Source organism: Carcharodon carcharias, chromosome 2 (assembly GCF_017639515.1).
Source record: "Carcharodon carcharias isolate sCarCar2 chromosome 2, sCarCar2.pri, whole genome shotgun sequence".
Classification (NCBI taxonomy): Eukaryota; Metazoa; Chordata; class Chondrichthyes; order Lamniformes; family Lamnidae; genus Carcharodon; species Carcharodon carcharias.
The window spans coordinates 215,434,351-215,461,309 of NC_054468.1; the positions used below are offsets into that span (position 1 = coordinate 215,434,351).

General features: G+C 40.1%; 2 protein-coding genes across 2 annotated transcripts in view; one reads left to right on the forward strand and one right to left on the reverse strand.

Moving 5' to 3' along the window:
- Window positions 1–896, forward strand: part of mrpl4 (mitochondrial ribosomal protein L4) — a 19,972-nt gene extending 19,076 nt beyond the window's left edge. The window contains exon 9 of the mRNA XM_041217134.1: window positions 682–896. Coding sequence (XP_041073068.1) covers window positions 682–827 — 146 coding nt within the window. The 3' untranslated portion in view covers window positions 828–896. The remainder of the gene's footprint in view (window positions 1–681) is intronic.
- On the reverse strand, window positions 847–26,959 carry si:dkey-23f9.4 (hydrolethalus syndrome protein 1 homolog). The gene is made up of 12 exons (XM_041217125.1): window positions 26,941–26,959; window positions 26,586–26,687; window positions 25,472–25,573; window positions 14,413–14,504; window positions 13,144–13,394; window positions 8,926–8,984; window positions 4,789–4,949; window positions 4,401–4,461; window positions 3,103–3,166; window positions 1,581–1,662; window positions 1,450–1,482; window positions 847–1,074 (listed from the first exon to the last, which is right to left on the reverse strand). Exons 2-12 carry the CDS (start codon window positions 26,683–26,685, stop codon window positions 943–945), a joined length of 1,137 nt encoding a protein of 378 aa, XP_041073059.1. The 5' UTR covers window positions 26,686–26,687; window positions 26,941–26,959; the 3' UTR covers window positions 847–942.

Genomic DNA, 26,959 nt, shown 5'->3' on the forward strand with positions numbered 1-26,959 from the left:
TTTACATAATAAGGCACTACTATTTATATAGTGTGTTTAACAATGTCCTAAGGTACTTCACAGGAGCATTATAAAACAAAATGACAGAGCCATATTAGATCTGAAGACTTGAAGCTTGGTCAAAGAGCTAGATGTCTGTTTGTCTTTTTTTTTGAAGGGCAGTCAATCACAGCTAATTTGAACAGTGAGATTTCACAAATGACAAGATATGACCAGTTAATCAGATGGATTTCCTACCTCTCTATTATTTCCCTAACAGCAATACTGTCAGTGGTTCTCCTGTTGGACCAATTCATTTACCCATTTTTTAGCTGAGTCATATAGACAAGGTCTGAGTCCCTGAATTACAATTGGCTCCTGCATTCCTGCTACTATCAAATAAACTGTCAAGACTTGCATGTGAATAGCGATTACTGGGGAGAGAATTGTGCAAGGTGACTACAGCCCAAGGAAGGTGGCAAATCATGTTGGGATGAATGATAACTAAGAGGTCTACAGTAGGTTTGAGCCATTTGATCACAATGTTGAGGATTTATCCTATATTTAATTTGTACTTCTGGAAACTTGGGCTCTCATGGAATGTAAAAACCATTTTAATTTAATCAAAATGGAGTGCTGTTTCCAAATTGGTCTTGGTTTTGTTTATTGGCTTTCTGAATTGCTGCTCTATTTTTCTTTCAGGGCTGAATGTTCACAGCATGTTGAAACATGAGACCTTGGTTCTAACATTGGATGCAGTCAGTTTTCTAGAGAAGAAGCTGCTATGGCACGATACCAGATTCTCCCCCATCTATCCATTCAAACTACCTTACAAAGACTTTCCTTAAGAATTATGTGGAAAACAAGTTTGGAAAAGAGGACTTTTATTTCATGATTCAATAAAATCTTTGACTTCATTGTGTAATTCATGCTTACTAGTCAATTACAAAAGGAGATAATCAACTATACAGGGCAGAAGAACTTCTGTGGAATGGTCCCACTTGCTAGTTCATGTCTAATTTGCCACCGCAATGCAGACCTTTTCTTCTCTGTTGGTACAACGTAGTTATTTGGAACATAAATGTGTTGCGGTTTCTACAGTGGGGTAAATTCAGAGAAGGTAGTTATTCTATTGATAAGCCACAAGCTACTTCTAAATTTACCAAGGAGCAATTAAATAGATTCACAATATCTACAACAACAACACATTTGTGTCTCTTCAGTTACATAAATGCACATCAAGCATGTCAACTCATTCCAATAATCAGTGATGATACTGTAGATGTAAACTGCAGGTATTTAGTATTTTATATTTTGCATTTGCAATATAATAAAGTCAGCAAGACATATTATTACCATCTAATTTAAAGCTAATGTGACCACCATTATTCAAGAGAATTTGGCTTATATTAGTGGTTGTGGGAAAAGGGAGTCAATAGAAGATGAGAGAAAAGGAAATAGACTACTCACCAGAGGTAGTTGGTTCTTGTAAAACATTTGTTCCTGGGGAAGAACAAGTTACACATGAAATGAGTATCGAAGAGTGCTGACACCCTAGTTTAAAACTATGGCTGTTTTGGTAAAGGATTAGAGATACATACCCTTATTCCCCATCGCAGTTCTTTCCTATCTTTTTCTCCAGGAGCTTTGAAAGTTTCCCAGTTTCGTTTATATTCAAAATACCTTAAAAAGACAAATATGTACTAAAATGTCTACTCAACAGACACCCAACGTGCAGGTTATCACTTGGCTGAAGTTTTGATGAAAATTAAAAAGTCATCCTGTTGGTAAGGGAAGTCCAATAAAATAAAAACAGCTCTAAAGTTAGAGAATAAAAGTATCTATGCTTTTCACTAAAGATTCTAAAGTGATGAGTTTTAGTAATATTTATAGTGAGTGACTTCAAGCACAAATTTGACCATAATGTAGCAAAATCAGCATAAACTTCAAGAGTATCCTATTGAAAGGGATTAAAGTACATATGATGTGGAAAAAAGTGAAGGGGTAGACTTTTGGGAATTTGATGATTAAAAGCCAGGAGTTTTCAACTGACCATAAAAGTTAAACAAATATGAGAGAAGGTGGAAAAAGATTTTGTCATGATCCCAATTTAAATAGCACTGGATGTTCAGAACAAGGAAGAAAAAACTGTGCTGCTGAAAATATGGCAGGCATCTGGAAAAGCATTAAAAGCACTGATCAAAATCAATGGAGTATTGTCATAAAGGCAGTTATGAGCTAAATAGTTGAGCAAATGTTTCAAAACATGTATATGCAGCATGATAATGATAAAGTATTGAAAAAAAAGCATGAAAACGTACATAAAAAATCAAAATGAACAGCGGAGTGGTGGGGGGGTGCGGGCCAGGGGCAATGTAAAAGATCTAATAATAGGAACAGTAGAACACAAAAGACTGGCCAATACCTCTGCTCTGTGCCAACATTTCTGTTCCATCCCCTCTCCCGAACTGTGCTTGGATACATCCCCTCCCTGTCCCAAACCCTCGGTGATCAGCTTCAAGAAAATTATAGTTAAAGGTCAAAAATGAACAACTTTCAGGTCAGAAGGCTGCAGAGTGAGTTCCTGAAACGAGTTGAGCTGGAATAAGAGGGCTAAAGACAAAGGTCAGAGGGAAACATTGTTTGCGAGAATTGAAACGAGTCAGATCAGGATCACGTGGGTAAACAAAATAGACATGGCAAAGTAACCATTGGGTCTCATGAACATTGAATACAGAATGTTGGATTGCAAGAAACACAGGTACAGTACATTGCTCTCATACAAAACAATATCTGGGGCTCTAGGCAATGGCGTAAAAAAAATATGAACAGGTGCTTCTGTTACATGGGAAAGTGTCAGGGAAGAAAAAGATAGCATGATGGAATAATGAACAAAGATATCCCAAAGGAAATGGCCCCTCTAAAAAGCAGAGTGAAGTGGGGGATGAAAGGAGAGGATATTTGTACACCCTGGAAGATGATCTAAAAATTGCAGAGAATAGTGGAATGGAAGATGAAGACATAAGCGACATAAGAGTCAAAGTTTAGAATGCTGGAATCTTTCATCCCAATTGTAATGCAGATTTTTAAAAAATGTACATAATTAACAAATTCAGCACTCACTTTGCTACAGGATCACTCTTCTTTATGTTTCTTGTGTGAGGATGATCCATTAGTGGTCTAATAACTGCAACAACATTGATCCAAAAGATAAGTGTATATTCTGTAACATTTCAGTTAGAAAGAATAATATTTTTGTAATACTTTGTCTCATTACATACCAAGAACATTCCAATACACTTCACAGTCACAATACTTTTGAATGTAGAGTTTCTTATGGAGACAAGGAATTTGCACACAGCAAGGTCCCACAGACAATGATCAGTTAAGTTGGTTTTGGTGGAGGGAGAAATGCTGGCCAGGATCCTAAGAATTTTCCTCCATTTTGAATAGTGTTTTAGGATCTTTTATGCCCATCCTTTGGCCTTTATTGCAGAAGGAATGGAGTATAAAAGTAGGAAAGTCTTATTACAACTGTACAGGGCATTGGAGACAAGTCAGAGAAGGTTCACTAAGTTGATTCCTGGGATGAAGGGGTTGTCTTATGAGGAAAGATTGGGCCTATACTCATTGAAGTTTAGAAGGATAAGAGGTGATCTTATTGAAATATAAGATTCTGAGAAGGACCTGACAGGGTAGATTCTGAGAGGATGTTTCCCCTCATGGGGGAATCATTTCAAAATAAGGGCCTCCCATTTAAGACAGAGATGAAGGGTCCTTTTGTCTTTGGAATTCTCTTCCCCAGAGTGCAGTGGAGGCTGGGTCATTGAATATATTCAAGGCTGAGTTAATTTTTTGATGGACAAGAGAGAGTCAAGAATCATAGGCTAACTGGAGATGCAAGTAGTGAAATGAAGTTAAGAGCACAGTCAGATCAACCACAATCTTATGGAACGCTGCATATGTGGCCTACTCCTGCTCCTAGTTTTACGTTCAACCTGACAGGCATATTTTCCACTAGTTCAATGTCTCATATAAAAGACACATCTCTGACAATACTGAACAGAGTATAGCCCTAAAATAGGAGTTCAGTCCTGGAGTGGCACATGAACGTACAAGCTTCTGTTTGGGTATAAGTGCCACCTCTTACAGCTTGTATACTATTTTAATAGGTCTATAATTTATTATGGGAATGAGAACACCAGATTTAGAGTGCAAAAGACTCTTAGAATCTGAACCAAGAAAATGGCAGTATAAAACTGGGTTTAATAAAGGTCAGCTCTGGATTTTAGTAATGCTTCAGCTTAAAATAGAGAGCATCATAGTTTCACTGGACATTAGGTCCTTTGTACAAAAGATTTACATAGATTCTTAAATTGAGAGAAGCTAATATACAGGAAAGATGAAACTATAATACTCACATGATTTTGGTGCATTTGAAATACAACAAAATCCTTCCGTTCCTCCTGGCCTAGAGCTCCACTGCAGAGAAGAGGAAAACATTGCTGAATCGACATGATGCCTCGTTTGTACAGTCCCAACAAATCTTCAAGGAAAAGAAGCTGCCTGGTCTGGCCTACATATGATTCCAGTTCAATCTGTAGTTTGACTCAATGTCCTTAACCAGTATTACCCACATCCCAAAAACAACATTTTATAAAGAACAGAAATGTATAATTTTATTTCAATGCATGTGAATATTTCATTTTGCAGTTAACACGTAGGATGAAATGTACTAGAGGAAGAAATGTCACGGACCCAAATTGGTACAAAAATAAGCAAAGCTAGGACACCGTTCAGATTAATTACCAGGTCTCTTGTGAAGAATGGTTGGGCAGAATTTGGTCGTCTTCTAGCTATGCTTCCAGTATCAGGTGTGCTGCTCAATTCTTCACTTTCTCTGTCAGACTCTGCTTCATTGCCAAGAGTCTGAAATCTGCTGACCCTCTGTCCCAATTCACTGACTGCATCTTTTTTAAAAAGTTTAAGAGAAGGTTACTGAACCAATGATAAAGAAACTGTTGTGGTTTCACATTAAACAGCAATGCAAAAGTTTTCCATATTTTTTCAGTTTAGGGTTACAATCAACTACTGTGTGTAATAGTGGGGAATTCCACAAAGCAGCAGATTGGCTCCTCACCGTTCCCTCTCCTTCTACAGAGCCTCACGGGTCCTTTGCTCCATCAAAATAGGACCAGGAAAAGTTGCACCATTCATTTCTGCAATGTGAAACTTCACGTTTGCCACCATCTACTCCCATGCATGAAGAATGGCATTGGCAGTACTGAACTGCCTCTTGTTGGAACAAAAAGAATACACTTCTGTCCCTGGAGAAGTCTGTATTTGAAGAGACTTTTAACATATTTCTCTGGATTCCTGAAGATTGTATACTGTAAGGAGAGGGTTCTTCAGTTTGCAGCTTCACCCATCTCTACCTGGTCTCAGCTTATCAGCTGCTGAAACCTTCAATCATCCCTTTGTTCCACAATATATACAGCACAGAAATAGGGCATTGGCTGGTGTTTATACTCCACATGAGGCTTCTCTCATTCCACCGACCTCAGTTCAGCTTTTCAGCATATCTTTTTATTCACTTCTCTCTTATACTTGCCTAGTATCCTTCTGAAAGCACCTAAACTATTTGCTTCAATGACTACTTATGGTAGATGTTCCACATTCTAATTACTGAGTAAAGAAATATCTCATCTCCCCATTAGATTTATTAATAACTACCCTGTGTGGCAGCCCATGGTTTTGGATTCTCTCACAAGTGAAAATATTCTTTCCCTGTCTACCCTGTTCATAATTTTAAAGACCTTTATCAGGTCACCTCTAAGTCTTCTCCTTTCTAAAGAAAAAAATGCCCTAACTTGCTTAATCTTTCCCAATAGCTGTAATCTCTCAGTTCTGATACCATCCTTGTAAATCCTTTTTAAAATTTCTCCATTGCTTTTATATCTTTTTTATAGTCTGAAGTCCAGAATGAGTGCACAATGTTCTACGTGTGGCCTGCCCAAGTTCCTATACAAGGTTAACAAAGCTTCACTACTTTTTAATTCTACTCCCCTAGAAATAAATACCAGTGTTGTTTTTTAGCATTTTAATTGCTTTGCTGATCTTTGATACAGTTTTTAATGATATGTTCACTTGTATCCCTGGATCCCTTTGCTATTCTACACTATTTAGTTTCTAATTTTCTAAAGGTGTAGGTGATGTTTCAGTTTTTCCTTCCAAAGTGCATTACCTCCCATTTATGAATGTTAATGTTCATTTGCCACTTAACTACCCAGCCAGTGTTGTATTCTCAGTGTTAGCTATAAGCCCAGTTTGGTATTATCTGCAAATTTTGATATTAAGTTACTTATTCTTAATTCCAAATCATCAATATAAACTATGAATAACTGTGATCCCAGCACTGATCCTTGTGTAACACTGCTTTCTGCCTTCTTCCAATCTGAATAACAGAGGTTAAGGCTGGTTATTCTTTCTGCTTTTTATTTTTTTTAAACCAATATGCTATCCATTCAGACTCCACATGTCCTAAACTTTGTCATGAGCATATCGTGTGGCACCTAATCAAAGGCCTTTTGAAAATCCAAGTATATGTAACTTACTGTATTATCCTGGTCTACTCTTTTCATTATCACTTCAAAGAATTTTGTCTGCTTAGTTAAGCATTTTGGAATCCATGCCTTTTTTAAATAATATTTTCTGTTTCTTCTTGCAGTAAGTGTTCAGGACAGGGATGGCGAGTGAGGCAGAGCGCGACAGGGTCAAGAGTGGGTAACAAGAGGCAAGTGACAGGGAGAAAGGGAGAAGCGTGCAAGCGGGCAGGGCTGGTCATGAGGGGGAAATCAGCAAGCGGGCGGCTCAGGAAGGGGAAACGGGCAAGCAGGAAGGGGAAGCGGGCAATCAGGAAGGGGAAAGTCAGAAGAAAGAAGCAGCAGTGTATTTAAAAAACAGACTGAGCGTGCACAGTAACCGTGCTAAAATGAAAATGAAGGCAGCACTCTTTGAATAAGTTCCGTTATTTATAAACCGCACTAAAATGAAAACACACTATTAGAACACACTTTAGATGAGGGATTCCTGCACCAGAATAATAAATGACTCTAATGCCAGAGTAGCATTAGTACAACACTCAAACCAAGCACTCAATATATAACTTCAAACATCAAATCACTCTTTTTTTTTTCCCTAGGATAGATAACCTAGACCATGGCAAGCCATTTCACCTTGTCCAGGATAGTAGAACCAAAAGATGGCCTCAACTTGAAGAGGGGGTAATTTCAAAACTAATTTGCAGAAACATTATTTCAGTGAGCGAGCAGAAATTTACAGAACAGGCAGTTTAGGGAGATGGTAGAAGCAGACAATGTTAATTCACTTAAATACAAATTACATAGCTTTCTTCAGAAAATATTAGTGAATACAGGAAATGAGTAATTTGAGACATGACATATTTGTAAATGAAGCATGCTTAGGAAGACCATATGACATTGGATCTATGGTTCCCAAAACTTTCCACCACTGGGGATTCTTCTAGTTTCGTATTTGGGTCTGTTGTAGAATAACTGATAAAAACTGATTGTCGTGATTAGTCAATAACATTATTAAGTTGTGTGACCACCAGAATGGTAGAAATTAAATTAGGTGGATCTTGATCTTTCTTCGTCCATAAATCCCTATGGAATTTGGATATGTTTTGTATTGTGTATTTCTTGTGTATGGGGGCACTGCATTTTTGTGTAATCACAACGGATCGTGTACCCTGCTCCAAAAAGTTGCACATTTCTGCAGTTGAGCTTGTGCTGGAGATTGGAGCCAAGGTGGTTTACCCTATCTAAACATCTGATCTGTGGCCTGGGAGTGCTTGGTGCTAATACTAGGTAGCTAAAATGGGAAGTGGTCCATTCCCTAGTCCTCATGAGCACAAAACTCAAAAAATTGTTAACTAGCCACACATACAAGAATGGTTGCAGGTTCAATCTCCAAGTGACATGATCTCAGACAGGCAGCAGCAAGAGTGCAGTAAAGTTCAAACCTGAAATTATAAAGTACAGCTTCCTGCCTCAGATTTAAAAAAAATTATATTTAATTTTAAAAATCACAAAGCAAGCACATATTCTTCTAAAGATGATGATGATGAACATTAATTTCCTTTATACGCAACAAAACATAAGTCTACACAGGCAATAAGCCGACAAACCTTCAAGCCTTCTTACCAAAAACCTCCTCTTGTGGTTTGTTGAGATCTGTGGCTAAAATACAGTTAGAAGATTCACTTCTACAGAAACTGCTATGCTGACTGACTGTACCTGTATTATTAGAAGACACATCACTTATGTTATCCAGTGCAAACCGAAGCCTGTGGTTGAAAGAATTGGGTGAATCACTGATGGTCTGATCCTGTGAATTATCCTTCCTTTGACTCAAAATATCAGTCCCAGTCAGGTGGTCTAAGAAGGTCTTTCCTTCAACATCTTCCAAAGCCCGAGACTCTTTGTTATTTATTGTGGATTGTTCAGAATCCTCTTGACTTGACTGGTCAAACCAAAACAAAGATGATAGCTTCTTTTCTTCATCACTGCCACTGATCAGTGAATGACCATGTATCGATTTATACATGATTACTCAAGTAACTACTAGATAGTCTAGGTTTTTTCAGTCCTCTTTGACAACTAGCAATTCACCAGCAACACCAATGTTTCAGCAGATGGAGAGGCTTAATAACTCTTTCATGATGAGAATAATAAAAGTAAGAGGCTTAGGGCGCAATGGTTTTAAGCAGCATTTAATTACCGCAGAACCAATAGCTGAACAGACAGACAAATCTCATTTCAACCAGTCTGCCTAATGGAACATGCTTACTTCAGAAGCTAGAAAGGGCGTATACATATGAAGTACACTCCAAGAAGTAACAAATAACCATCCCATGATATTTACCAGAGTCAGTCTCACTGATCATCGATTCGTCACAAACGTGCAATTGTCCATTCTTTCTCCTGCAAAATATAGATAAATTAACTTTCCAAATACTTTACGAACGCATATTGGCCTGTGTCTAACCCATACAACACAAACTGGCACTTTTGGAAACTGGCTACAAAAATGAGAAATTGATCAGCTTCTAAACATTAATATTGTTTCCTTTATGAATGCAGAATTCACTCCAAATTAAAACTTTGGTATTTAAATTTTTAGAACATTTTTATTAATTAGAAAAGTAAGTTAACCAAATTAGCAGTGACTGGGACAAGAGTTCAATTCCTTGTTGTACATAGTATTAAACTATTATGCACAAATCCATGAGGATTCTATAAATGGCTTTGGGGGTTGGGGAAAGCAGAACAGAAATAATTTAAACCCTTTAAAACACTTCTGTATATGGTATTTAGAACCTTCATTTTTATTTAAAATCATCAACAAATAATTTGAAATACTATTGTCATTAACAGAGTTTGCTGTTGAGTTTACCAGAATGTGTACATTAATAAATGTACAAAGCTCAAAAAGCTGCAGCCACAGACTGCAGAGTGTGTGGAAAATTCATTTACTCCTCGACTTATATTCTATTTACATAGTACATAGGAAAAATTTCTAAACATATTTACTATCAGATCCTATTGAGGCTGGAATTTGGAGCGTAAGGCTACATTGTAAACATAAGCGCCCAGAACTTCTGTTCCCCAGGAGTTGTACCCTAGAAGATGCACTGGGGGACCCCCAAAAGTCCCCATGCAAAGACTGCATGGAAATTGCCCGGCAGGTTTAAACTTCTGATGGGCAATTACCCTGAACCCGGAACCATCTGATACTTGGGGTTAAATTGGGCACTTCAGACGGTTCCAAGCTCTCTTAGCAGAAAAGTTAGAAGGATTAAAAGCACTTCTAACTTCTGGGTAACTATGGTACTGACCCCCATTCCCCAACTCTCCCACGATTCGACCACACCCCAACCCCGAGACTACCCCCAACACCAACCCCACTATCCCCCGACTCCACCCTCCCAATCACCCTAACTCCTCACCCACCTACCTTACACACTTACATTCTCTCTGACTTCTCAAAGTGCTGGGACCTTCAAACTTACCTAGTGCCATAAAAAGTGTTTCATGTCCCCTAAGGCTGCTGCCTTGCACTGGAAGGACCCTGAAGCTGCTGCACTGCACATTTCTCACCAGTCCTGCATCGGAAGATCGGGCGAGAAATATACAGCTCCCGACCTGGATAAGCGAAAAGGAGCAGGGTGGCAACCTGATGGTGATTGTCATTCCATGGAAATTGTGGCACAATAGCATAACTAGGAGCAGGAATAGATCATATGGCTCCTAGAGCCTGTAATGCCATTCAATATGATCATGGCTGATCTTTAGCCTCAACTCCTCTTACCCACCCATTCCTCATATCTCTTAAATCCCTGGGAGAACAAAAATCTGTCCATCTCAGCCTTAAATATATTCAACGGTAGAGTATTCTCTAGAGCATTGGGGAGGTGGTAATGTAGCGGTATTGTCACTGGACTAGTAATTGAGACCCCCCACCCCCACAGGGTAATGATCTGGGGACCCAGGTTCGAATTCCACCACTGCAGATCGTGAAATTTTAATTCAATCATTAAAAATCTGGAATTAAAAGTCTAATGATGACCATGAATCCATCGTTGATTATTGTAAAAACCCATCTGGTTCACTAACGTCCTTCAGGGAAGGAAATCTGCTGTCCTTGCCTGATCTGGCCTGCATGTGACTTCGGACCCACAGCAATGTGGTTGATTTTTAACTGCCCTCTCTAGAATGGCCTAACAAGGGCAATTAGGGATGGGCGATAAATGCTGGCCTTATCAGCAACGCCCCCATCCCATGAATGAATAAAAAAAGATATTCACAACCATCTGGGATAGAAAATTCTGAAGATTCACAACCCTTTGAGTGAAGAGTTTCACATCTCCATCCTAAGTAATCAGCTCCTTATCCCAAGACTGTGTCTCCGTCCTCTAGATTCCCTAGCCCAGAGGAATAACCTGTGTTTAGTCCATCAAATCCCTTCAGAACCTTTTAACTTTCAAATGAGATCACCTCTTATTCTTTTAAATTCCAGAAAATATAGGTCCATTTTATTCATTGGTTCCTAGAATGAAAGGATTGTCCAATCTAGTATAGCATGATATTTGAATCTGACTGGTGTGGGATCCCCTGGTTAATCCGTGTTGTGTCTAATTAGCCACACTTTGCCACAGGCTATCCAATTGATCTCTGTATCTTGTGCTAAGGAGCAGCAAGGAAAACGTTTGGTTCCTCATTACTATCAATCGACTGTCAATGGAAAATGTGAGAGAATAGGGTTGGGATTAACTATAATATAGACCCTATTGCCATGCAAGAGTACGTTGCTAACACTATCCAGAGTCACAGAAAAAGAATGGTCAACAGAGAGCTGTACAGTGACTGTAGAATGTGTGGTAGCTCAAATTTACACCTTCAGACGAGAAAGATAAAAATTGGTATGCTTCATCATCCAATAGGACCATAGCTGATCTGCCAACTAACTCCCTATATATGCCTTTTGCCCCGTATCCCTTGGGAAACAAAAAATCCATCAATCTCAGATTCAAAATTTACAACTGATCTATCAATTGCCATTTTTAAGAGAGTTCCAAACTTCTATCACCCTGTGTGTGGAGAAGTGTTTCCTAATTTCACTCTTAAAAAATCTGGCTCCCCAGACTAATGGAAATAGTTTCCAAATTCTCTGTTCCTCTTAATATCTTGAAAACACTGATCATATCACCTCTTAATCTTCTAAATACCACGGTCTACATGTGTAATCTCTCCTTGTACTTAACCCTTAAGAGTCCAGTTATCAAGTTCAATGCACCTCCTCAAAGACCAATACATCCCTCCCAAGATGTGATTCCCTGAATTGCTCACAGTACTCTAGGTGTGGTCTAAACATTATTTTTTGCAGCTGAAGCATAACTTCTATCCCCTTGTACTCCAGTCCTCTAGATAAAAAGCCCAGCATTCCATTAGCCTTTTGATTATTTTCTGTAACTGTTCATGAAATGTTAACGATCTACCTGGATCCATCCCTACCACCCTCAAATCCAAATAAGTTTCTTATAACCTCCACTTTTACTAGTTTTTCACCATTTAGAAGGTATTATGTTCTATCATTTTTAGGTCCTATCTTGTACCTACATTGAAATCCACTTGCCACACTTTTGCTCAATCACTTAGTCTATCAACATCTCTTTGCAATTTTATGTTTCCGTCCACAGTGCTTATAATGCTGCCTATCTTATGTCATTGGCAAATATGGATTTGTGGCTTTCTATCCCATCATCTAATTCATTGATAAATACTATGAATAGTTGAGGCCCCAACACCGATCCTTGTGGGGCATCACTAGTCATGTCATAATTGAACAGGGTGTGACAAAAATAAATTGTCCTACAGTTGGAGTAGACCAGTATATTGGAAGTTCTAAGCAGCTGCAGTTGTAATTGATAGGGCTTCAGAGAAAATTCCTGCTATCAGCTCCACTATCAAGGTTGTGGAGAGAGTCATCCTACTGCCTGTGAATACTGAAAGCCATGCAGAACAGGCCACCTACCTATCCCACAAACGATGAAAGTGCATGGCTGCGGGGAAGGTCAAAGAGGAGAAAATCCCTCACTATTAAATAAAATTAATACTCCAGTCCAAAATGTGATAAATACATAACTATGTTTACAAAACTTATTTGATCATTTCATCTGCTGCTCATAAAAACAAAATCCTGAAAATTTCTATATTTGTATCACAGCTATTTAATTCTGACAACTTCAAGAACATTTCAGCTCTGAAAATAAAATGCATTAAGTTTAAGGCGAAATTAATCTAAATGTATGTTGGAAGTTACCATGGAAATTCAGGATTCAAAATGTTATTTCAACACTTCAACAAAGCTGATAACCGAATTGCAATCTATTCCTGACCAAAAGTAATTTTTGTTCTCAAACTGAATAATTCGAATTAAATATTTTAAATAATAAAGCAAATGAGTGCTACACTTTTTAAAAATCCATTAAAGATATAGATATGCAGTAAATCCAGTTTTCACAAATCTTATCTCACCAAAAAGTGCATTTTCAGTTCACAAAAAAGCTTTCATTTTACATACCGTAATACTTTTCTTCGGATAATCGGTTTTCTGTTGCTTTCAGATGGTACCTCAAGGCTGCTTGTGCTGCTGTTCTCATACTGCACTTGACTGTCATTATTCTCATGATCTGGAGTGTTCTGAAGAATCAGCCTAGTTGGCGCTGACGTACATCTAAATGTATTTGGGACTACCGAGTATCTGCTATATGCATCACACTGATGAAATTCTGCAGGATGACCATATAAAGTCTCAATCCCTCTATGTGAAGACTAAGTGGGAGAGAATGCAACAATTTAAAACTGGGGTCATTTTTACACAACAATTTCATTAGCAAGTTACTGAACTCTGGATTATTAGTCTAGGCTTCAGGAGATAAACTGTCTACCTGAATCAGCTCATTGAGGTTATGTTCCAATATAAACATATTTTGCTCATCAATAATTTTAGTTAAGATTCTTCACTTCACTTTAGGGTCAGTTACTTACTGCTTTAATCATTAGAGTGCCAGGTACTACACAGTTAAGAACAGAAGTCAGGGATACTAATAGACTATTAATGTTCATTGAAATTCATTGCTCCAGATCCTAAATCCCCCATTGCAGCTACAATGTTCTTTAGCAATTTGCCTGGTAGATTATTCCAAGCATTTATCATTCATTGAGAAGATAAACTTTAAACAGATGGAAGTACTTATGTTTGACTAACTTCAGCTCGTTTTCTACATTTTGAAGCATTAACCGGAGGTTACCTTACTTGTACCATTTTATTTATTCTTTCATGGAAGGTGGGCGTTGCTAGCATTTATTGCCCATCCCTAATTGCCCAAGGAGGATGGTCAGCCACCTTCTTGAGCTGCTATAGTCCATCTTGTGTAGGTAGACCAACAATGCTGTTAAGAAGGGAGTTAGCTCTGTTGCATAGTATTTTAAATTCGTCACAGATTCTGGCTTCATTGCCTTCCATCCAGACCAGTTTAGCTTCTCTGCTCTTTCTTCATAAATTGACACTTTATGTTTGAGATCAGCCAAAGTATGGTTTGACCAGCACACTGCAAAGTCTTAATATATCAGAAGACTATCATTCATTCTATTAACTTTTTAAAACTTTTATTGGTTCATCACATTGTCAGGAAAAGGAAAGTTATATGTTTGCTATTAACACTCAAGGTATCTCTAAGTTTATTCTAATCATCATATGTTTGTAATCTGCAATCAACCCATTCTATTGCAAACCTTGAGCTGCAGCCTGTGTTCTCTTGGTGTTATTAGCAAACAAAAATCTACTAACCTGATTCTCTATTCCTGAGTTGAACTCATGCCAAGCTGTAGATTGTGGTGCTGCAAGGGGTTGACGTACGGACCTATTTCTCACCTGTGAATCTTAATAGGAAAGCAGGATCTAAAAAAACTTTAAAATAGTATCCTGCTCTCTACAAATCTTTTACTCTTTAAAGCATTTGAATAGAGCAAATTCTTATACATTCTAATCCATCAGAAGTATTGTAAATGAATTCAGTCAGTAGAGGTAAACTTTTCATATGGAGAGATATATCTTACATTGTTTGTGGAATACAAAAAATAATTCTCAAAATGACCAGCCATTTAACATATGACCAAAATCCTACAAGAAACACCAAGTTTCTCATAAAAAATTTTAATTAACTGAATCTGTCTTCCAATTCACTTCAACATTACTTTCTCAGGAACCTTTATCCTTACATATGAACATGCCTTCTGCATGACTTTGACAATATTGTCTGCAGGTACAACATATTAATTAATAATTCTATAGATAACATTTTCATACTTCATTTATGTCAATTACTATTCTACTGGTTAATTTAAACCAGTACTGACTCATGTTTAAGACAGAATGTTTCGAAAATGTCTAATTTTATGATTCATATATTTTACAAGTAGAACTTTTAGTTTGGGATTGAATTGTTAAATGTAAGGTCAATGGAAAGCCCTGGCGAGAAGCCAGTAAACAGACCTAAAGTAATTGCCAAGGACGGCCTGTATTTATTTAATAAGGTCAGAATTGGAAGTGGGAAAATGTCAATGGATGGCCCCTTGCTGTGTTCCTTGCTGGAGAGGAGATGTCTACAGTTGCCCTCATGAGGGCTTTAAATTATTCATGTGGGTCACAGAATCAAAAGGGTTGTTCTGAAGATAAAGTTAATTAATTGAAATCTCTATTTGGGACATTCCAAATGTGCCACATTGCCATGGGAATAGATTCCAAGGAGAGTTTGGTTTTTTTTGGTTTTGGGTTTATCTGGGTATTTTCTCACAGATACAGGCAGTTTCAGCTGGGTACTTGCAGCAGCTTTGAGAAGCACAAAGAGAATTTGCCAGCAGCTGTAAATTCAGAAGCAAAAGAGCTATCAAAAACCAAGAGTGTTTTCTGATTTTGGAGTCACTGAGTAAGGAAGCAATGAGGGCCATGCTTGAGCTGGAGTGTTCACAATCATGGAGGTAGTTAAAGAGAGTTGAAGAGTCACCTAGCCAGATGTTAGCAGAAGTATCCCAAGAAACCTCATGCCTCAGAATTGCAGGAACACTGAGGAGATTCAGAGTGGATTCTTGAGAGCTGTGGCACACCTTGGTTTCATCCCAGGAGGAGTGAAGAAACCCTCAATGGGGAGTGTCCTGTTGAGATTTTCAGGCTTAAAGAATAAATGTTTACGAAAGAGCTGAACTCCCGAGGGGAGGCGAGAGTGACCACCCTGGACATCAAGGCCGTATTTGACCGGGTGTGGCATCAAGGAGCTCTAGCAAAACTGGAGTCAATGGGAATCATAGGGAAAGCTCTCTGTTGGTTGGAGTCATGTCTAGCATAAAGGAAGATGGTTGTGGTTGTTGCAGGTCAGTCACCTCAGCACCAAGGCATCACTGCAAGAGTTCCTCAGGGTAGTATCGTCAGCCCAACCATCTTCAGCTGCTTCATCAATGACCTTCCTTCCATCACTTGTGGGAATGATCGCTGATGATTGCGCAATGTTCAGCACCTCCTCAGATACTGAAGCTGTCTATGTCCAAATGCAGCAAGACCTGGACAATATCCAGGCTTGGGCTGACAAGTGGCAAATAACATTCACGCCACACAAGTGTCAGGCAATGACCATCTCCAACAAGAAAGAATCCAACCATCGCCCCTTGACATCCAGTGGCATTACTATCACTGAATACCCAACTTTCAACATCCAGGGTGGGTTACCATTGACCAGAAACTGGACTGGACTAGCCATATAAATACTGTGGCTACAAGAGCAGGTCAGAGGCTAGGAATCATGCGATGCGTAACTCACCTCCTGACTTCCCAAAGCCTGTCCACAAGGCACAAGTCAGGAGTGTGATGAAATACTCCCCACTTGCCTGGATAAGTGCAGCTCCCACGATGCTCAAGAAGCTAGACACCATCCAGGACAAAGCAGCCCACTTGATCGGCACCATATCCACACACATTCACTCCCTCCACCACAGACGCACAGTAGCAGGAGTGTGTACCATCTACAAGATGCACTGCAGGAATTCACTAAGGCTCCTTCAACAGCAGCTTCTAAACTCATGACCACTACCATCTAGAAGGACAAGGGCAGCACCTCCACCACCTGGAAGTTCCCCTCCAAGTCACTCACCATCCTGACTTGGAAATATATTCCTTCACTGTCGCTGGGTCAAAATCCTGGAACTCCCTTCCTAACAATACTATGGTGTACCTACACCACATGGACTGCAATGGTTCAAGAAGGCAGCTCAACACCACCTTCTCAAGGGCAACTAGGGTGGGCAATAAATGCTAGCCCAGCCAGCAAAGCCCGCATTATTGAATGAATAGAAAAAAAATTTAAGATAGTTGTACTTGCTTTGTTAACTCCTATACGGTGAAAGGTTTTGTTTAAAATGTGAAATCTTGTGGTGTAATTCTCCATTAACAACTGGGAGTCTGAATTTCCTTTTTTAAAGTTATTGGTCTCCCTCAAGATCATAACAATTGGCTAAGAGACAGAAAGCAAGAGTAGTGGTGAATGATTATTTTCAGACTGGAACAAGGAATACAGTGGTGTCATCTGGTGGCAAATATTAGAACCACCACTCTTCGATATATATTGAGTTGGACTTGGGTATAAAGGGCATAGAATCACAGTACATATTTGACTTTCGTGCCAAACGTAAATAGTGAGGAGAATGGTAGCAGACTTCAAGAAGACATGGACTGCTGAAATGGCCAGACACATGACAGATTACATTTAATGCAAAGGTGTGTGAAGTGATGCATTTTTGAAAGAAAGAATGAGGAAAGGCAATTAACGATACAATTTTAAAGCAGGTGCAGTGACAGAGAGACCTGCAGCACTATATACACAAATCATTAAAAGTTGCAGAACAAATTGAGAAGGAATAAGGGAATTGGTTTTATAAACATAAGCAGAGTACAAAAGTACACAAGTTATGCTAAACCTTTTTTAAAAAAGAAAACCCATGGAGTGTGGGCATCGCTGGCTAGACCAGCATTTGCCCATCCACAATCACCCTTGAGAAGGTGGAATATATTAGTATTATATTATACTAGTGAGGCCTCAGTTGAAGTATATGTCCAATGCAGGGCACCACACTTCAGGAAGGACATCAATACCTTAGAAATATGCAGAGCAGATTTACCAGAATGGTGTGGAAAGACGACAAAGGTGAGAATATTCTCCTTAGAGCAAAGGCGGCTCAGTGGGGATTTATTTGAAGCATTCAAAATAACGAGGGGTTTTGATAAAGTAAATTTGATAGAATTTTTAAAACGTTTTTCACCGACAGGAGAGTCGGTAACCTGACAACACAGGCTTAAGTTAAAAGAACTGGGGGAAGAGGAAGAAAGTTTTTTTTTATGAACACAACTAGTTGTTGATGTAGAATGCACTACCTGAAAAGGGTGGTAGAAGCAAATTCAACAAGAACTTGCAAAAGAAAATTAGATACATACTTTGAAGCAGGCCTAAAGGGAAAGAGCAAGAGTGTGGCAATAATTGAATAACTCTTTCAAAGACCTGACAGAAGCCATTCAGTCCATTGTGCTTTTCTGTGCTGTATGATTCTTTGTCTATGCAAGGAATAATATTGTAGAATCACAAGCTAATTAAGGGAAATTCACCAGCATTCTGCTTAAGCTAACAAAGAACAATATTAATCACATTAAATTAGATGATATTTCACAAGGGCCTGTTACATGACCAAGGACATGAAGTAGAAACTGGTATTTGTGTAGTCATAGTTGGGCCTAAGAGGTTGGGAAAGAAGCCTCCTGATTCACAATTTAAAAAAAAATATTGGAAAAGGCAATAAGATGTTCACATGAGAGATAAGTGAAGGAATGATCTCCTGGGGCTGGAGGCTAGGTTAGGAGGGTCCACCATGGCTGTCTATTCCTTTAGAAATAATTAGAAAACTGAATGAATAAATTAATTAAGCAAATGAGTGATGCGAGGTATCCACCGGGTCCCAAAATAAATAAAACATGCAGTCAAAAAGGGAAGAAAGGCATATGGGGAGAGTCCACCAAGGTGGAACCATGCTAGCTTCAGCTTAACACCTTGGTTAGCTCAGCCTCAAGGTGGATCTATTCTAGTTTTGGCTTAACACCTCAGCCAGCTCAAGAAACAGCCGAAGAACAGACCATTATCGCAGGTTACAAACATCTGTCTGCCCTATCTGTAGTATAAAAGGGCTAACAGAATGGATATGCTAATCTATAGGGCACACGATGATGTGGCACTGCTGTCAGCCAGTTGTGTGAGAGATACTGTAGGGAGCAGACGGGCAGCTCTGAGTTTGGGGGGGGGGGGGGGTGCCCTTCCTTTGACTCACTACGTACATATTGTAAATAAACTAGTTTTAAGTTGACAAACTGATAGGACTACGGTTCTTCCTTGCTAGAATCCTAGCCCAGCACATTGTACAACATGGTAGCAGCGGCAGCACCACCAGTTTAGTCCATTGCTCGTTGTATGGCACCAACACGCATGGCCCAAGACCACAGTCCCGCTTTGGCAAGATGCTTCGTCAAGCATCCCGGTGACAAACTCACCATAGACAGGTAACAATAAAGACCTCTTGCTGCTCTACCTTGTTCATTTTTAAGCCTCGAAGACTTACACAGAAATTGCTGCTGGAAGATGTGCAGTGAAAAATTTCAACAACCAATCCAAATCGGTTCTTACCTTTCTTTTGTGGGGCCGGACGAGAATTGGATCATCAATACCCTTGTCTCGCGGGCTTCAGAAGAGACCATTCACTCGCTCCTGACCACTCCAGGCCCAATCTCAGTAACTCCACTCATGCCATAGCCTGCCAAAATGGTTCAAAAGGCGGAAAACCAGTCCTCCACCAGTTTGAAATGTCAGCGCTGCGGCACAAGACGACAGCACAAAAAGGCAAGACTGCCCATTAGGGGGATGAGTGTTTTAGATGTGACAGGACAAGACATTTCCAGTGTTTCTGCTAAGTAAGAGTTTCCAACAAATGGGGCAAACTACGACACCACTAGAAATTAGTGCCTATCTCGCTTCCTAAGTGAAGTTCACCAGCATTCCCAGGGCTTCTGGACTGTCAACTTAGAGGTCAGAGGGTTCCCAACATGCTTCAAATTTGACACAGGTGTTACGGGTATCTGTATTAGCTGATCACCTTGCATGCTCCGAAAAACTCCTCTTCAGCCTTCCATACAAAACTTCAGGGGCCAGGACAAACAAACCTACATAATAAAGGGGCAGATTATCGCCACATTTTGCCGCAAGGGCAGACAGATCACGAAATCCTTTATGTCATCTGCAACCAAACTATTTCCCTACTTAGCAGGAACGTGTGCACACAGTTAAGTATCATACAGAAAGTCATTGAGATTCTTCCATCCAACTGACACCAGGGTCGCCTTCCATTAGGAATTTCCACGACTTCTTCCAAGGGCTGGGAAGCCAAAGAACAAATATCATATTTCTTTGTTGCCTGACGCCATGCCACTATGTCTGTTCACCCATAGGAGCGTGCCACACCCTCTATTGCCGAAGGTTAAGGAGGAATTTGACTGCATGTTACAGAGTGGTGTTATTTCCCCAGTCACATAATCAACCCACTGGTATTCCAGTCTGGTCACCATTCCCAAGCCTAATGGTCACCTCCAGCTTTACATGGATCTTACACAGCTTAATAAAGACATTCAGAGGGCATCTAATGGTGGTGTCGGTACATGACAATTTGGTGAAGCCTTTTGACTAAGCTCAATGCGAACAGTGGGTTTTGGCAAATGCCCCTTGACAAGGAATCTAAGCTCCTGATGACTTTTTATCATGCCCTTTGGTTGACTTTGCTTGAACAACCTCCCTTTCAGCATTTTGTCTGCCCCAGAAATATTCCAATGTACCACATCAACAATCCTCGAGGGCATATGGAAGACATCCTCATACATGGTTCTACAAGAGCCTGACATGACCATAGGGAAATAGGGGTCCTCAAGACACTCCAGGAAGCAGGTCTCATGCCGAACGGCAAGTGCAAGTTCGCCAGGACCAACATAAAATTTCTAGGACACATCATCCAACGGCATGGTATTACGATCGATCCTCAGGAAACTAAGGCCATTACTGAGCTTCCCTCAGCAACGTACATCACTGATATTCAACCCTTCCTTGGAATAGTAAACCAAGTGGGAAAGTTTATCCCTAACTTGGCCACATTCACTGAACCTTTGAGATCTCTCCTGTGGAAGGGCCACAGTGGTTCTGGGGTGTGGAATAAATCAACGCCTTTCAATCCATTAAAGATCATCTAGTCTTCTCAGATGTCCTGGCACACAATCACCCCATCTGGTCTACAGTCATCGCTGCAGACTCTTCTTTTATGGGGCTTGGCACTGTTCTCAACCAGCTGCAAGAGAATCGTGATAACAAAATAGGCAGATTTTCTTCGAGAGCTCTCAAGGAAACTGAATATACCACTACTCCAAAAGAGGCACTGGCGGTTACATGGGCCGTTGAGCACTTTTCTGATTACCTGATGGGGCTGCCCTTACAGTGGAAACAGACCACAAACCCCATTGTAACACTCCTCAATTCCCTGGAGATTAAGATGCCTATCTGCATCCAACAATTTCATTTCCGGTCGATGTAGTGCCAATACACAACTGTATGTCCCAGGCAATTTACAAACCAGGGCTGATGCTCTCTCCAGAGCCATGGTCAACCATACTGTTGTCATGATTCTACACTGGTGTCAGAAGTAGAAGCATTTTCCTCCACGTCTTGAGTCCACTTCCCATATCCACCACAAAGCTCCAGGGTATTTGATGTGCCCAAAAAGGGGATGGCATTCAAGTGCGGGAGTTTGTCTCCAAGGGTGGTCCAAATACAACCCTACTGATCAACTTTCTGCAAATACTACAAGCAATGAGCCCATTTGATTGTTGTGGATTACTTCATAGTTTATGACCGTCACTCCATGTGAAATGATATTCTTCACAGCCTCCATGGAGGTCACCTAAACATTGCTAAATGCAGAGTGAGAGCCCTGCGATCAGTGCAGTGGCCGGGCATCACATAAGCAGTTCCAGATTTTGTCCTGTCCTGCCACACCTGCCACATTAACACTCCAACACCAATGGAACCCTGGTACCATCTGTCTTTCCTCTCCCATGGCAGAAGTTAGGCCTCTACCTCTTAAGACTTCCATGGCAAGACATATCTCGTGGGGACTGATCATCTCCAACCATTGAGAATAATAATCAGGATTCATACAAGCTCAGTAGAGCTCGTCATCAGGGCGCTACAAACCATTTCTTTAAATACCCAAATGAAGTTATTTCAGATAATGGGCCACAATTTACCAATGAGCATTTTTGGCAGTTCACTCTTGATAACGGGACCTCCCATGTCACCAGCTCCCGTCTTCACCCACAAGCCAAAGGGGAAGCTGAGCAAGCAGTTCGGACCAGTAAAGATTTGATGTCCAAGAATCCAGATCAGCGTGCAGCTCTCATGCAGTATTGGGCTGCTTCCCTAGCCAACGGATTCTTTCTGGCTGTCATTTAAAAATACAGGTCCCCTATTGCCTGCAAACCTTCAGCCTCATATCACCCTAGCTGACCATAACACAGTGAATGTGAAGGACTTGAATGAACCTCAGGGAAAAACTAAACACCATTGGTACAATGCCAGACACAGAGCAAAAGCTTTGTCACCTTTGACCCCAGGCCAGCAAGTAGGACCAAAAAGCCAAAGCCCTCATTCTCACTAGCAGGGAGTATCTGTGCTTGTATTTGGTCCAGACGCCATCTGGTACTATTTGAAGAAACAGATGAGCCCTCATCGCACTCACTCCCACCAGACCACAGGGTTTCAACCATCATGAGATCTGGACAGAAGTCCCCCAAAACATTCCTGGTGCTCAGAGGACTGTTGACCCACTCCAGGACTCACTCCCAATCCTCCAACCCAGTGCAGCAGTCACCAGGACATGTTTGGGGAGGCTGGTGAAGCTTCCCCAGAGGCTCAAGCTGTAGTTGGGAGGCTCTGGGATGGGGAGGAGGCAGCAATGTAAATAGTTTAAAAACAAAAGATCATGTAAAGAAAGAGATCGTGTACTTGGGGACAGTGTAATATAAAGGGTTAACAGGATGTATATGCTAATCTATGGACAGGTGACAAGGTGGCATTGATGTCAGGCAGTCGTTTGTGAAGTAGTGTAGGGAGAAGACCTGTAGCCCTGAGGGGAGATAGGCCTTCCCTATAATTCACTAAGTACATACTGTAAATAGTATAAATAAGCTGGTTTTTAAGTAGATATCCTGGTATGCCTACAGCTCTTCCTTGCTAGAATCCTAGCCCAGTACACTCTACAACACCATCCAGAACCACTAAATTTTTCTCAACTGTTACAGATTGGATGTCTACTGTGTTTATTTCTGATTGAGGAGTGAAAGTTCAAATACAACACAAAAAAAAACCCTTTTTGGTAATCTGTGACCCGTGAATAAATCTTACATCAGTAGTTCTCTCTGAAAATATGGCACACAATAAGACCAGCTGACCAACAGAATAGTCCTTCATGTCATTTTGAGAGTGCAGTTTTGTGCAACTTTCAACAATCTAAGGAAGCCTTACTATCACAAACCAAGGAAATCAAAATTATAATTAAAACATTTAAATTTAAAAGGAAACTTTTCACATTTGTTACACGGTTATGAAAAGCTCTCGCCTCATCAGCAGCATTAATTTGCTTGACAACCAAGTGACAGGGACACTCAAACCCGATATTGGCAACAGTAAACAACTAAATAGGCCAAGAATAGACAGCGCAAAACATGAAGCAAGCGTTCAACCATTCACCAGACTGGCCTACATAACAGAAAGAAATAGGATGAGTAGGCCATGCAGCACCTCGAGCCCACTCTACGATTCAATAAGATCATGGCTGATCTGATCATGGCTTCAGTTCCACTTTCCTGCATTTCCCCATAACCTTTGACTCTGTTGTAGATCAAAAATCTGTAACTAAGCCTTGAATATGTTCAATGATTGAGTCTCCACTGCTCTCTTGTGGTACATAATTCCAAAGATTAACAACCCTCAGAGAAGAAATTCCTCCTCATCTCCGTCTTAAATGGGAAACCCCTTATTTTGAAACTGTGCCACCCTCCCCCCGGTTCTAGATTCTGTCACGAGGAGAAACATCCTCTCAACATCCACCCATATCAATGCCCCTCAGAATCATATAGGTCTAAATAAGATCACCTTTCGTTCTTCGAAATTCCAATGAGTATGGGCCCAACCTGCTCAATCTTTTCCTTATAAGCTGACCTCTTCATCCCAGGAATCAATCGAGCAAACATTCTCTGAACTGTCTCCAACGCAAGTATATCCCTCCTAAAATAAGGAGACCAAACTGTACACGGTATATCAGGTGTGGTCTCTTCAATGCCCTGTACAATGTAGCAAGATTTGCATACTTTTATACTCCTCTTCCCTTGCTATAAAGGCCAATATTCTATTTGCCTTCCTAATCACTTACTGTACCTGCATACTAAGCTTTTGTGATTCATGTACAAGGACACCCAGAGCCTTCTGTAGTCTCTCTTCATTTATATAATAGTTTTTCTATTCTTTCTACCAAAATGGAAAACATCACACTTCCCACATTATGCTCCACTTAAATTTTTGCCACTTATTTAACCAATCAAGTTCCCTTTACAGACTCTACATCCTCCTCACAACTTGCTTTGCCCCTACATGTATGGATCAAAGAGACTAAAGATAAAGAAAAGGTTGACTTGTCAATAGAAAATAAAAATAGCCAGATTGAATTGAGTTGGCTGTCTATTTTCCAGTCAGTTCTATAGTCTTTAGTTAGAAAAGAAAAAGTCACATTTATATAGCACCTTACACAATCTTAGAACTTCCCAAAGTGCTTTAAAGCCAATGAAGTATTTTTTGAAGTGTAGTCATGTTTGTAATTTAGGAAACGCGGTAGCCAATTTGCAAACAGCAGGCTCCAACTAACAGAATATGATGTTAATGGCCAGATAATCTCTTTTTAATGACTTTGCTTAATAGATAAATTTTGGGCCAGGATACAAGATAACATCCACCAATGCTTGCCACCACTCTTCTTCAAAATAGTGCCACGAGATCATTAATGTCAACCTGAGAGCACAGACATGGCCTTGGTTTAATGTCTTATCTGCAGCACCTGCAACAGTATAGCACAACCTCAGTAATGTACTGGACTGTCAGCCTAGATTTTTATGCTCAAGTCTCTGGAGTGGGACTTGCATCCACACCTTTTGACTCAAAGGACTGTACTACTAACTGATCCACAGGTGACATTAAAATTAAGCTAAATTAATCTGCATAATTTTGATTGCCTGGGGTTTGCTGATTAATTAATAGTGACTGCACCAAATTACTGCAAGTTGTATTTACATTGTGCCAAAAGTGCACATGACACCCGAGATCATTCTGTTTGTCATCCCGGTGTCTCCTTCTGCAAAATGGCTGGATTCAATTTGTAGTGTTGTAGTTCAAGTGCTTTGACCTTGAAAAATATAAATTCTTATTCCCTTCAAAAGTTCCAATATTAAGCTCAACATTTGTAATAAATTTCCCATAAATTACATACATTTCTACAGCCATACCAGGAATTCATTTTCAAAATTTCAATCCAGGTTTAATAAACCACCATTGTGACAGAAAATATCTTTCTCCCTCTTTCAGCCTTCACTGATTACATTTCAGTCATTTTATTGCTTATAAACAAGACAAGCTGTTTTTATCACAAATGTCCACACAAAGCATAAGTAACTATACCATAGTTTGGTGACTTCATACTGCCACTTGACTCCACACTATCACTGGCTTTACTTGAACTTTGACTCTTTGAACGCTCGTGCCTGATCAGCTCCTCTAGATCTGAAAGAACAGAATGTGTCATTGCCATTTAGTCCTAGAAAGGGAAAAAAAGGCTTGCCTTTATATAGCGCATTTCATGACCACTGGACGTATCAAAGCACTTGCCTTGTACTGTAGGAAACATGCAGCTAACTTGTGCTGAACAAGCTCCTACAATAGCAATGTGATAATGACTAGATAATCTGTTTTTTGTGATTATGATTGAGGCATAAATATTGGCCAGGACAGCAGGAATAACTTTGCTGCTCTTCTTTGAAATAGTGCTCTAGGATCTTTTACATTGAGCAGGCAGATAGGGCCTCAGTTTAACATCTCATCCGAAAGACAGCATTCCCGACAGTGCAGTGCTCCCTCAATACTGCACTGGAGTGTCAGCCTAGAGTTTTTTTGCTCAAGCCCTGGAGTGGGACTTGAACCTGGAACCTAGCGATCCAGAGGAGAGTGCGACCAACTAAGCCACAGTTGAGACACACAGATCATATTTTGTTTAGAGTTACAATGTAGATCAGACTGCACCCAAATAGTGTCAGGTATTGCAACCCTAACTTTCAAGCAAGATGGTGAGGCTTTAGTTCAGAGCAAACCAGGCCACTAAAGGTACGTGTCAGCAACAGGTGACGTCTCTGGGTTTGGTGGGGGATGGAAAACGAGGAACAATCAATCAGCTCGTGCTTCAACTGGTGCGGCTTTTCACTAAATCAGATTTTACAACTCCACTCTCACAAGATGCATTGCACTCTGCTTGATTTTTAGGATTTGGCAGTGAGGGGAATACCTTCTTCCATTCCTCCACCTGCCACATGTTCTTCACCTTGATGCAAGCAGGAATAGTCAACAGTTCCAAAAAAGATCCACCTACACTTGGGGGTGGCTACTTGGTCAAAGTACCACAACTGTAGGAGTTACAAAATCCCACCATTATCTGCACCTTTAGGAAAGGAATAAAACATATCAGCAAATTTCTGAGTAACTATTTTCTACAACTACAGCTGGGCATGGTGCAGTTTCTTACCTTTTCTAAACTCTCGAAGTTGATGTTGTGGGACATTGTGGTAGCCCAACAAACCCAGTTGTTCTCTAACATCTTGGTCCGTAAAATCCAGTCCCGCCATTGCTGAAGACAAGAACATAAACAAAAGCCTTCATTTTAGCATTGTATTCAGAACGATGGCACACTACTCAGAATAGGCAAATTAAAAACAGTAAAATTATAATATGAACTCTCTTTAGAAGGACCTGTCCAGGAGGCAGATCTCCACAAGGTTGCTGCACCAAGTCCCACTTAATAAGAACATAAGAAATAGGAGCAGGAGTAGGCCATTTGGCCCCTCAAGCCCTTGCCACCATTCAATAAGATCGGGGCTGACCTGCTCCAGGCCTCAACTC

Bases quoted from the DNA above. Each gene is read 5' to 3' on its own strand.
- si:dkey-23f9.4 (XM_041217125.1), bottom strand. From the start codon at position 26,685: ATGGCGGGACTGGATTTTACGGACCAAGATGTTAGAGAACAACTGGGT. The intron at 14,505-25,471 runs GTATAGTTACTT...TTTCCTATTAAG, and splicing joins TATGAAGTCACCAAACTATG to ATTCACAGGTGAGAAATAGG. The intron at 3,167-4,400 runs GTGAGTATTATA...ATGTTGTTGCAG, and splicing joins TTCAAATGCACCAAAATCAT to TTATTAGACCACTAATGGAT.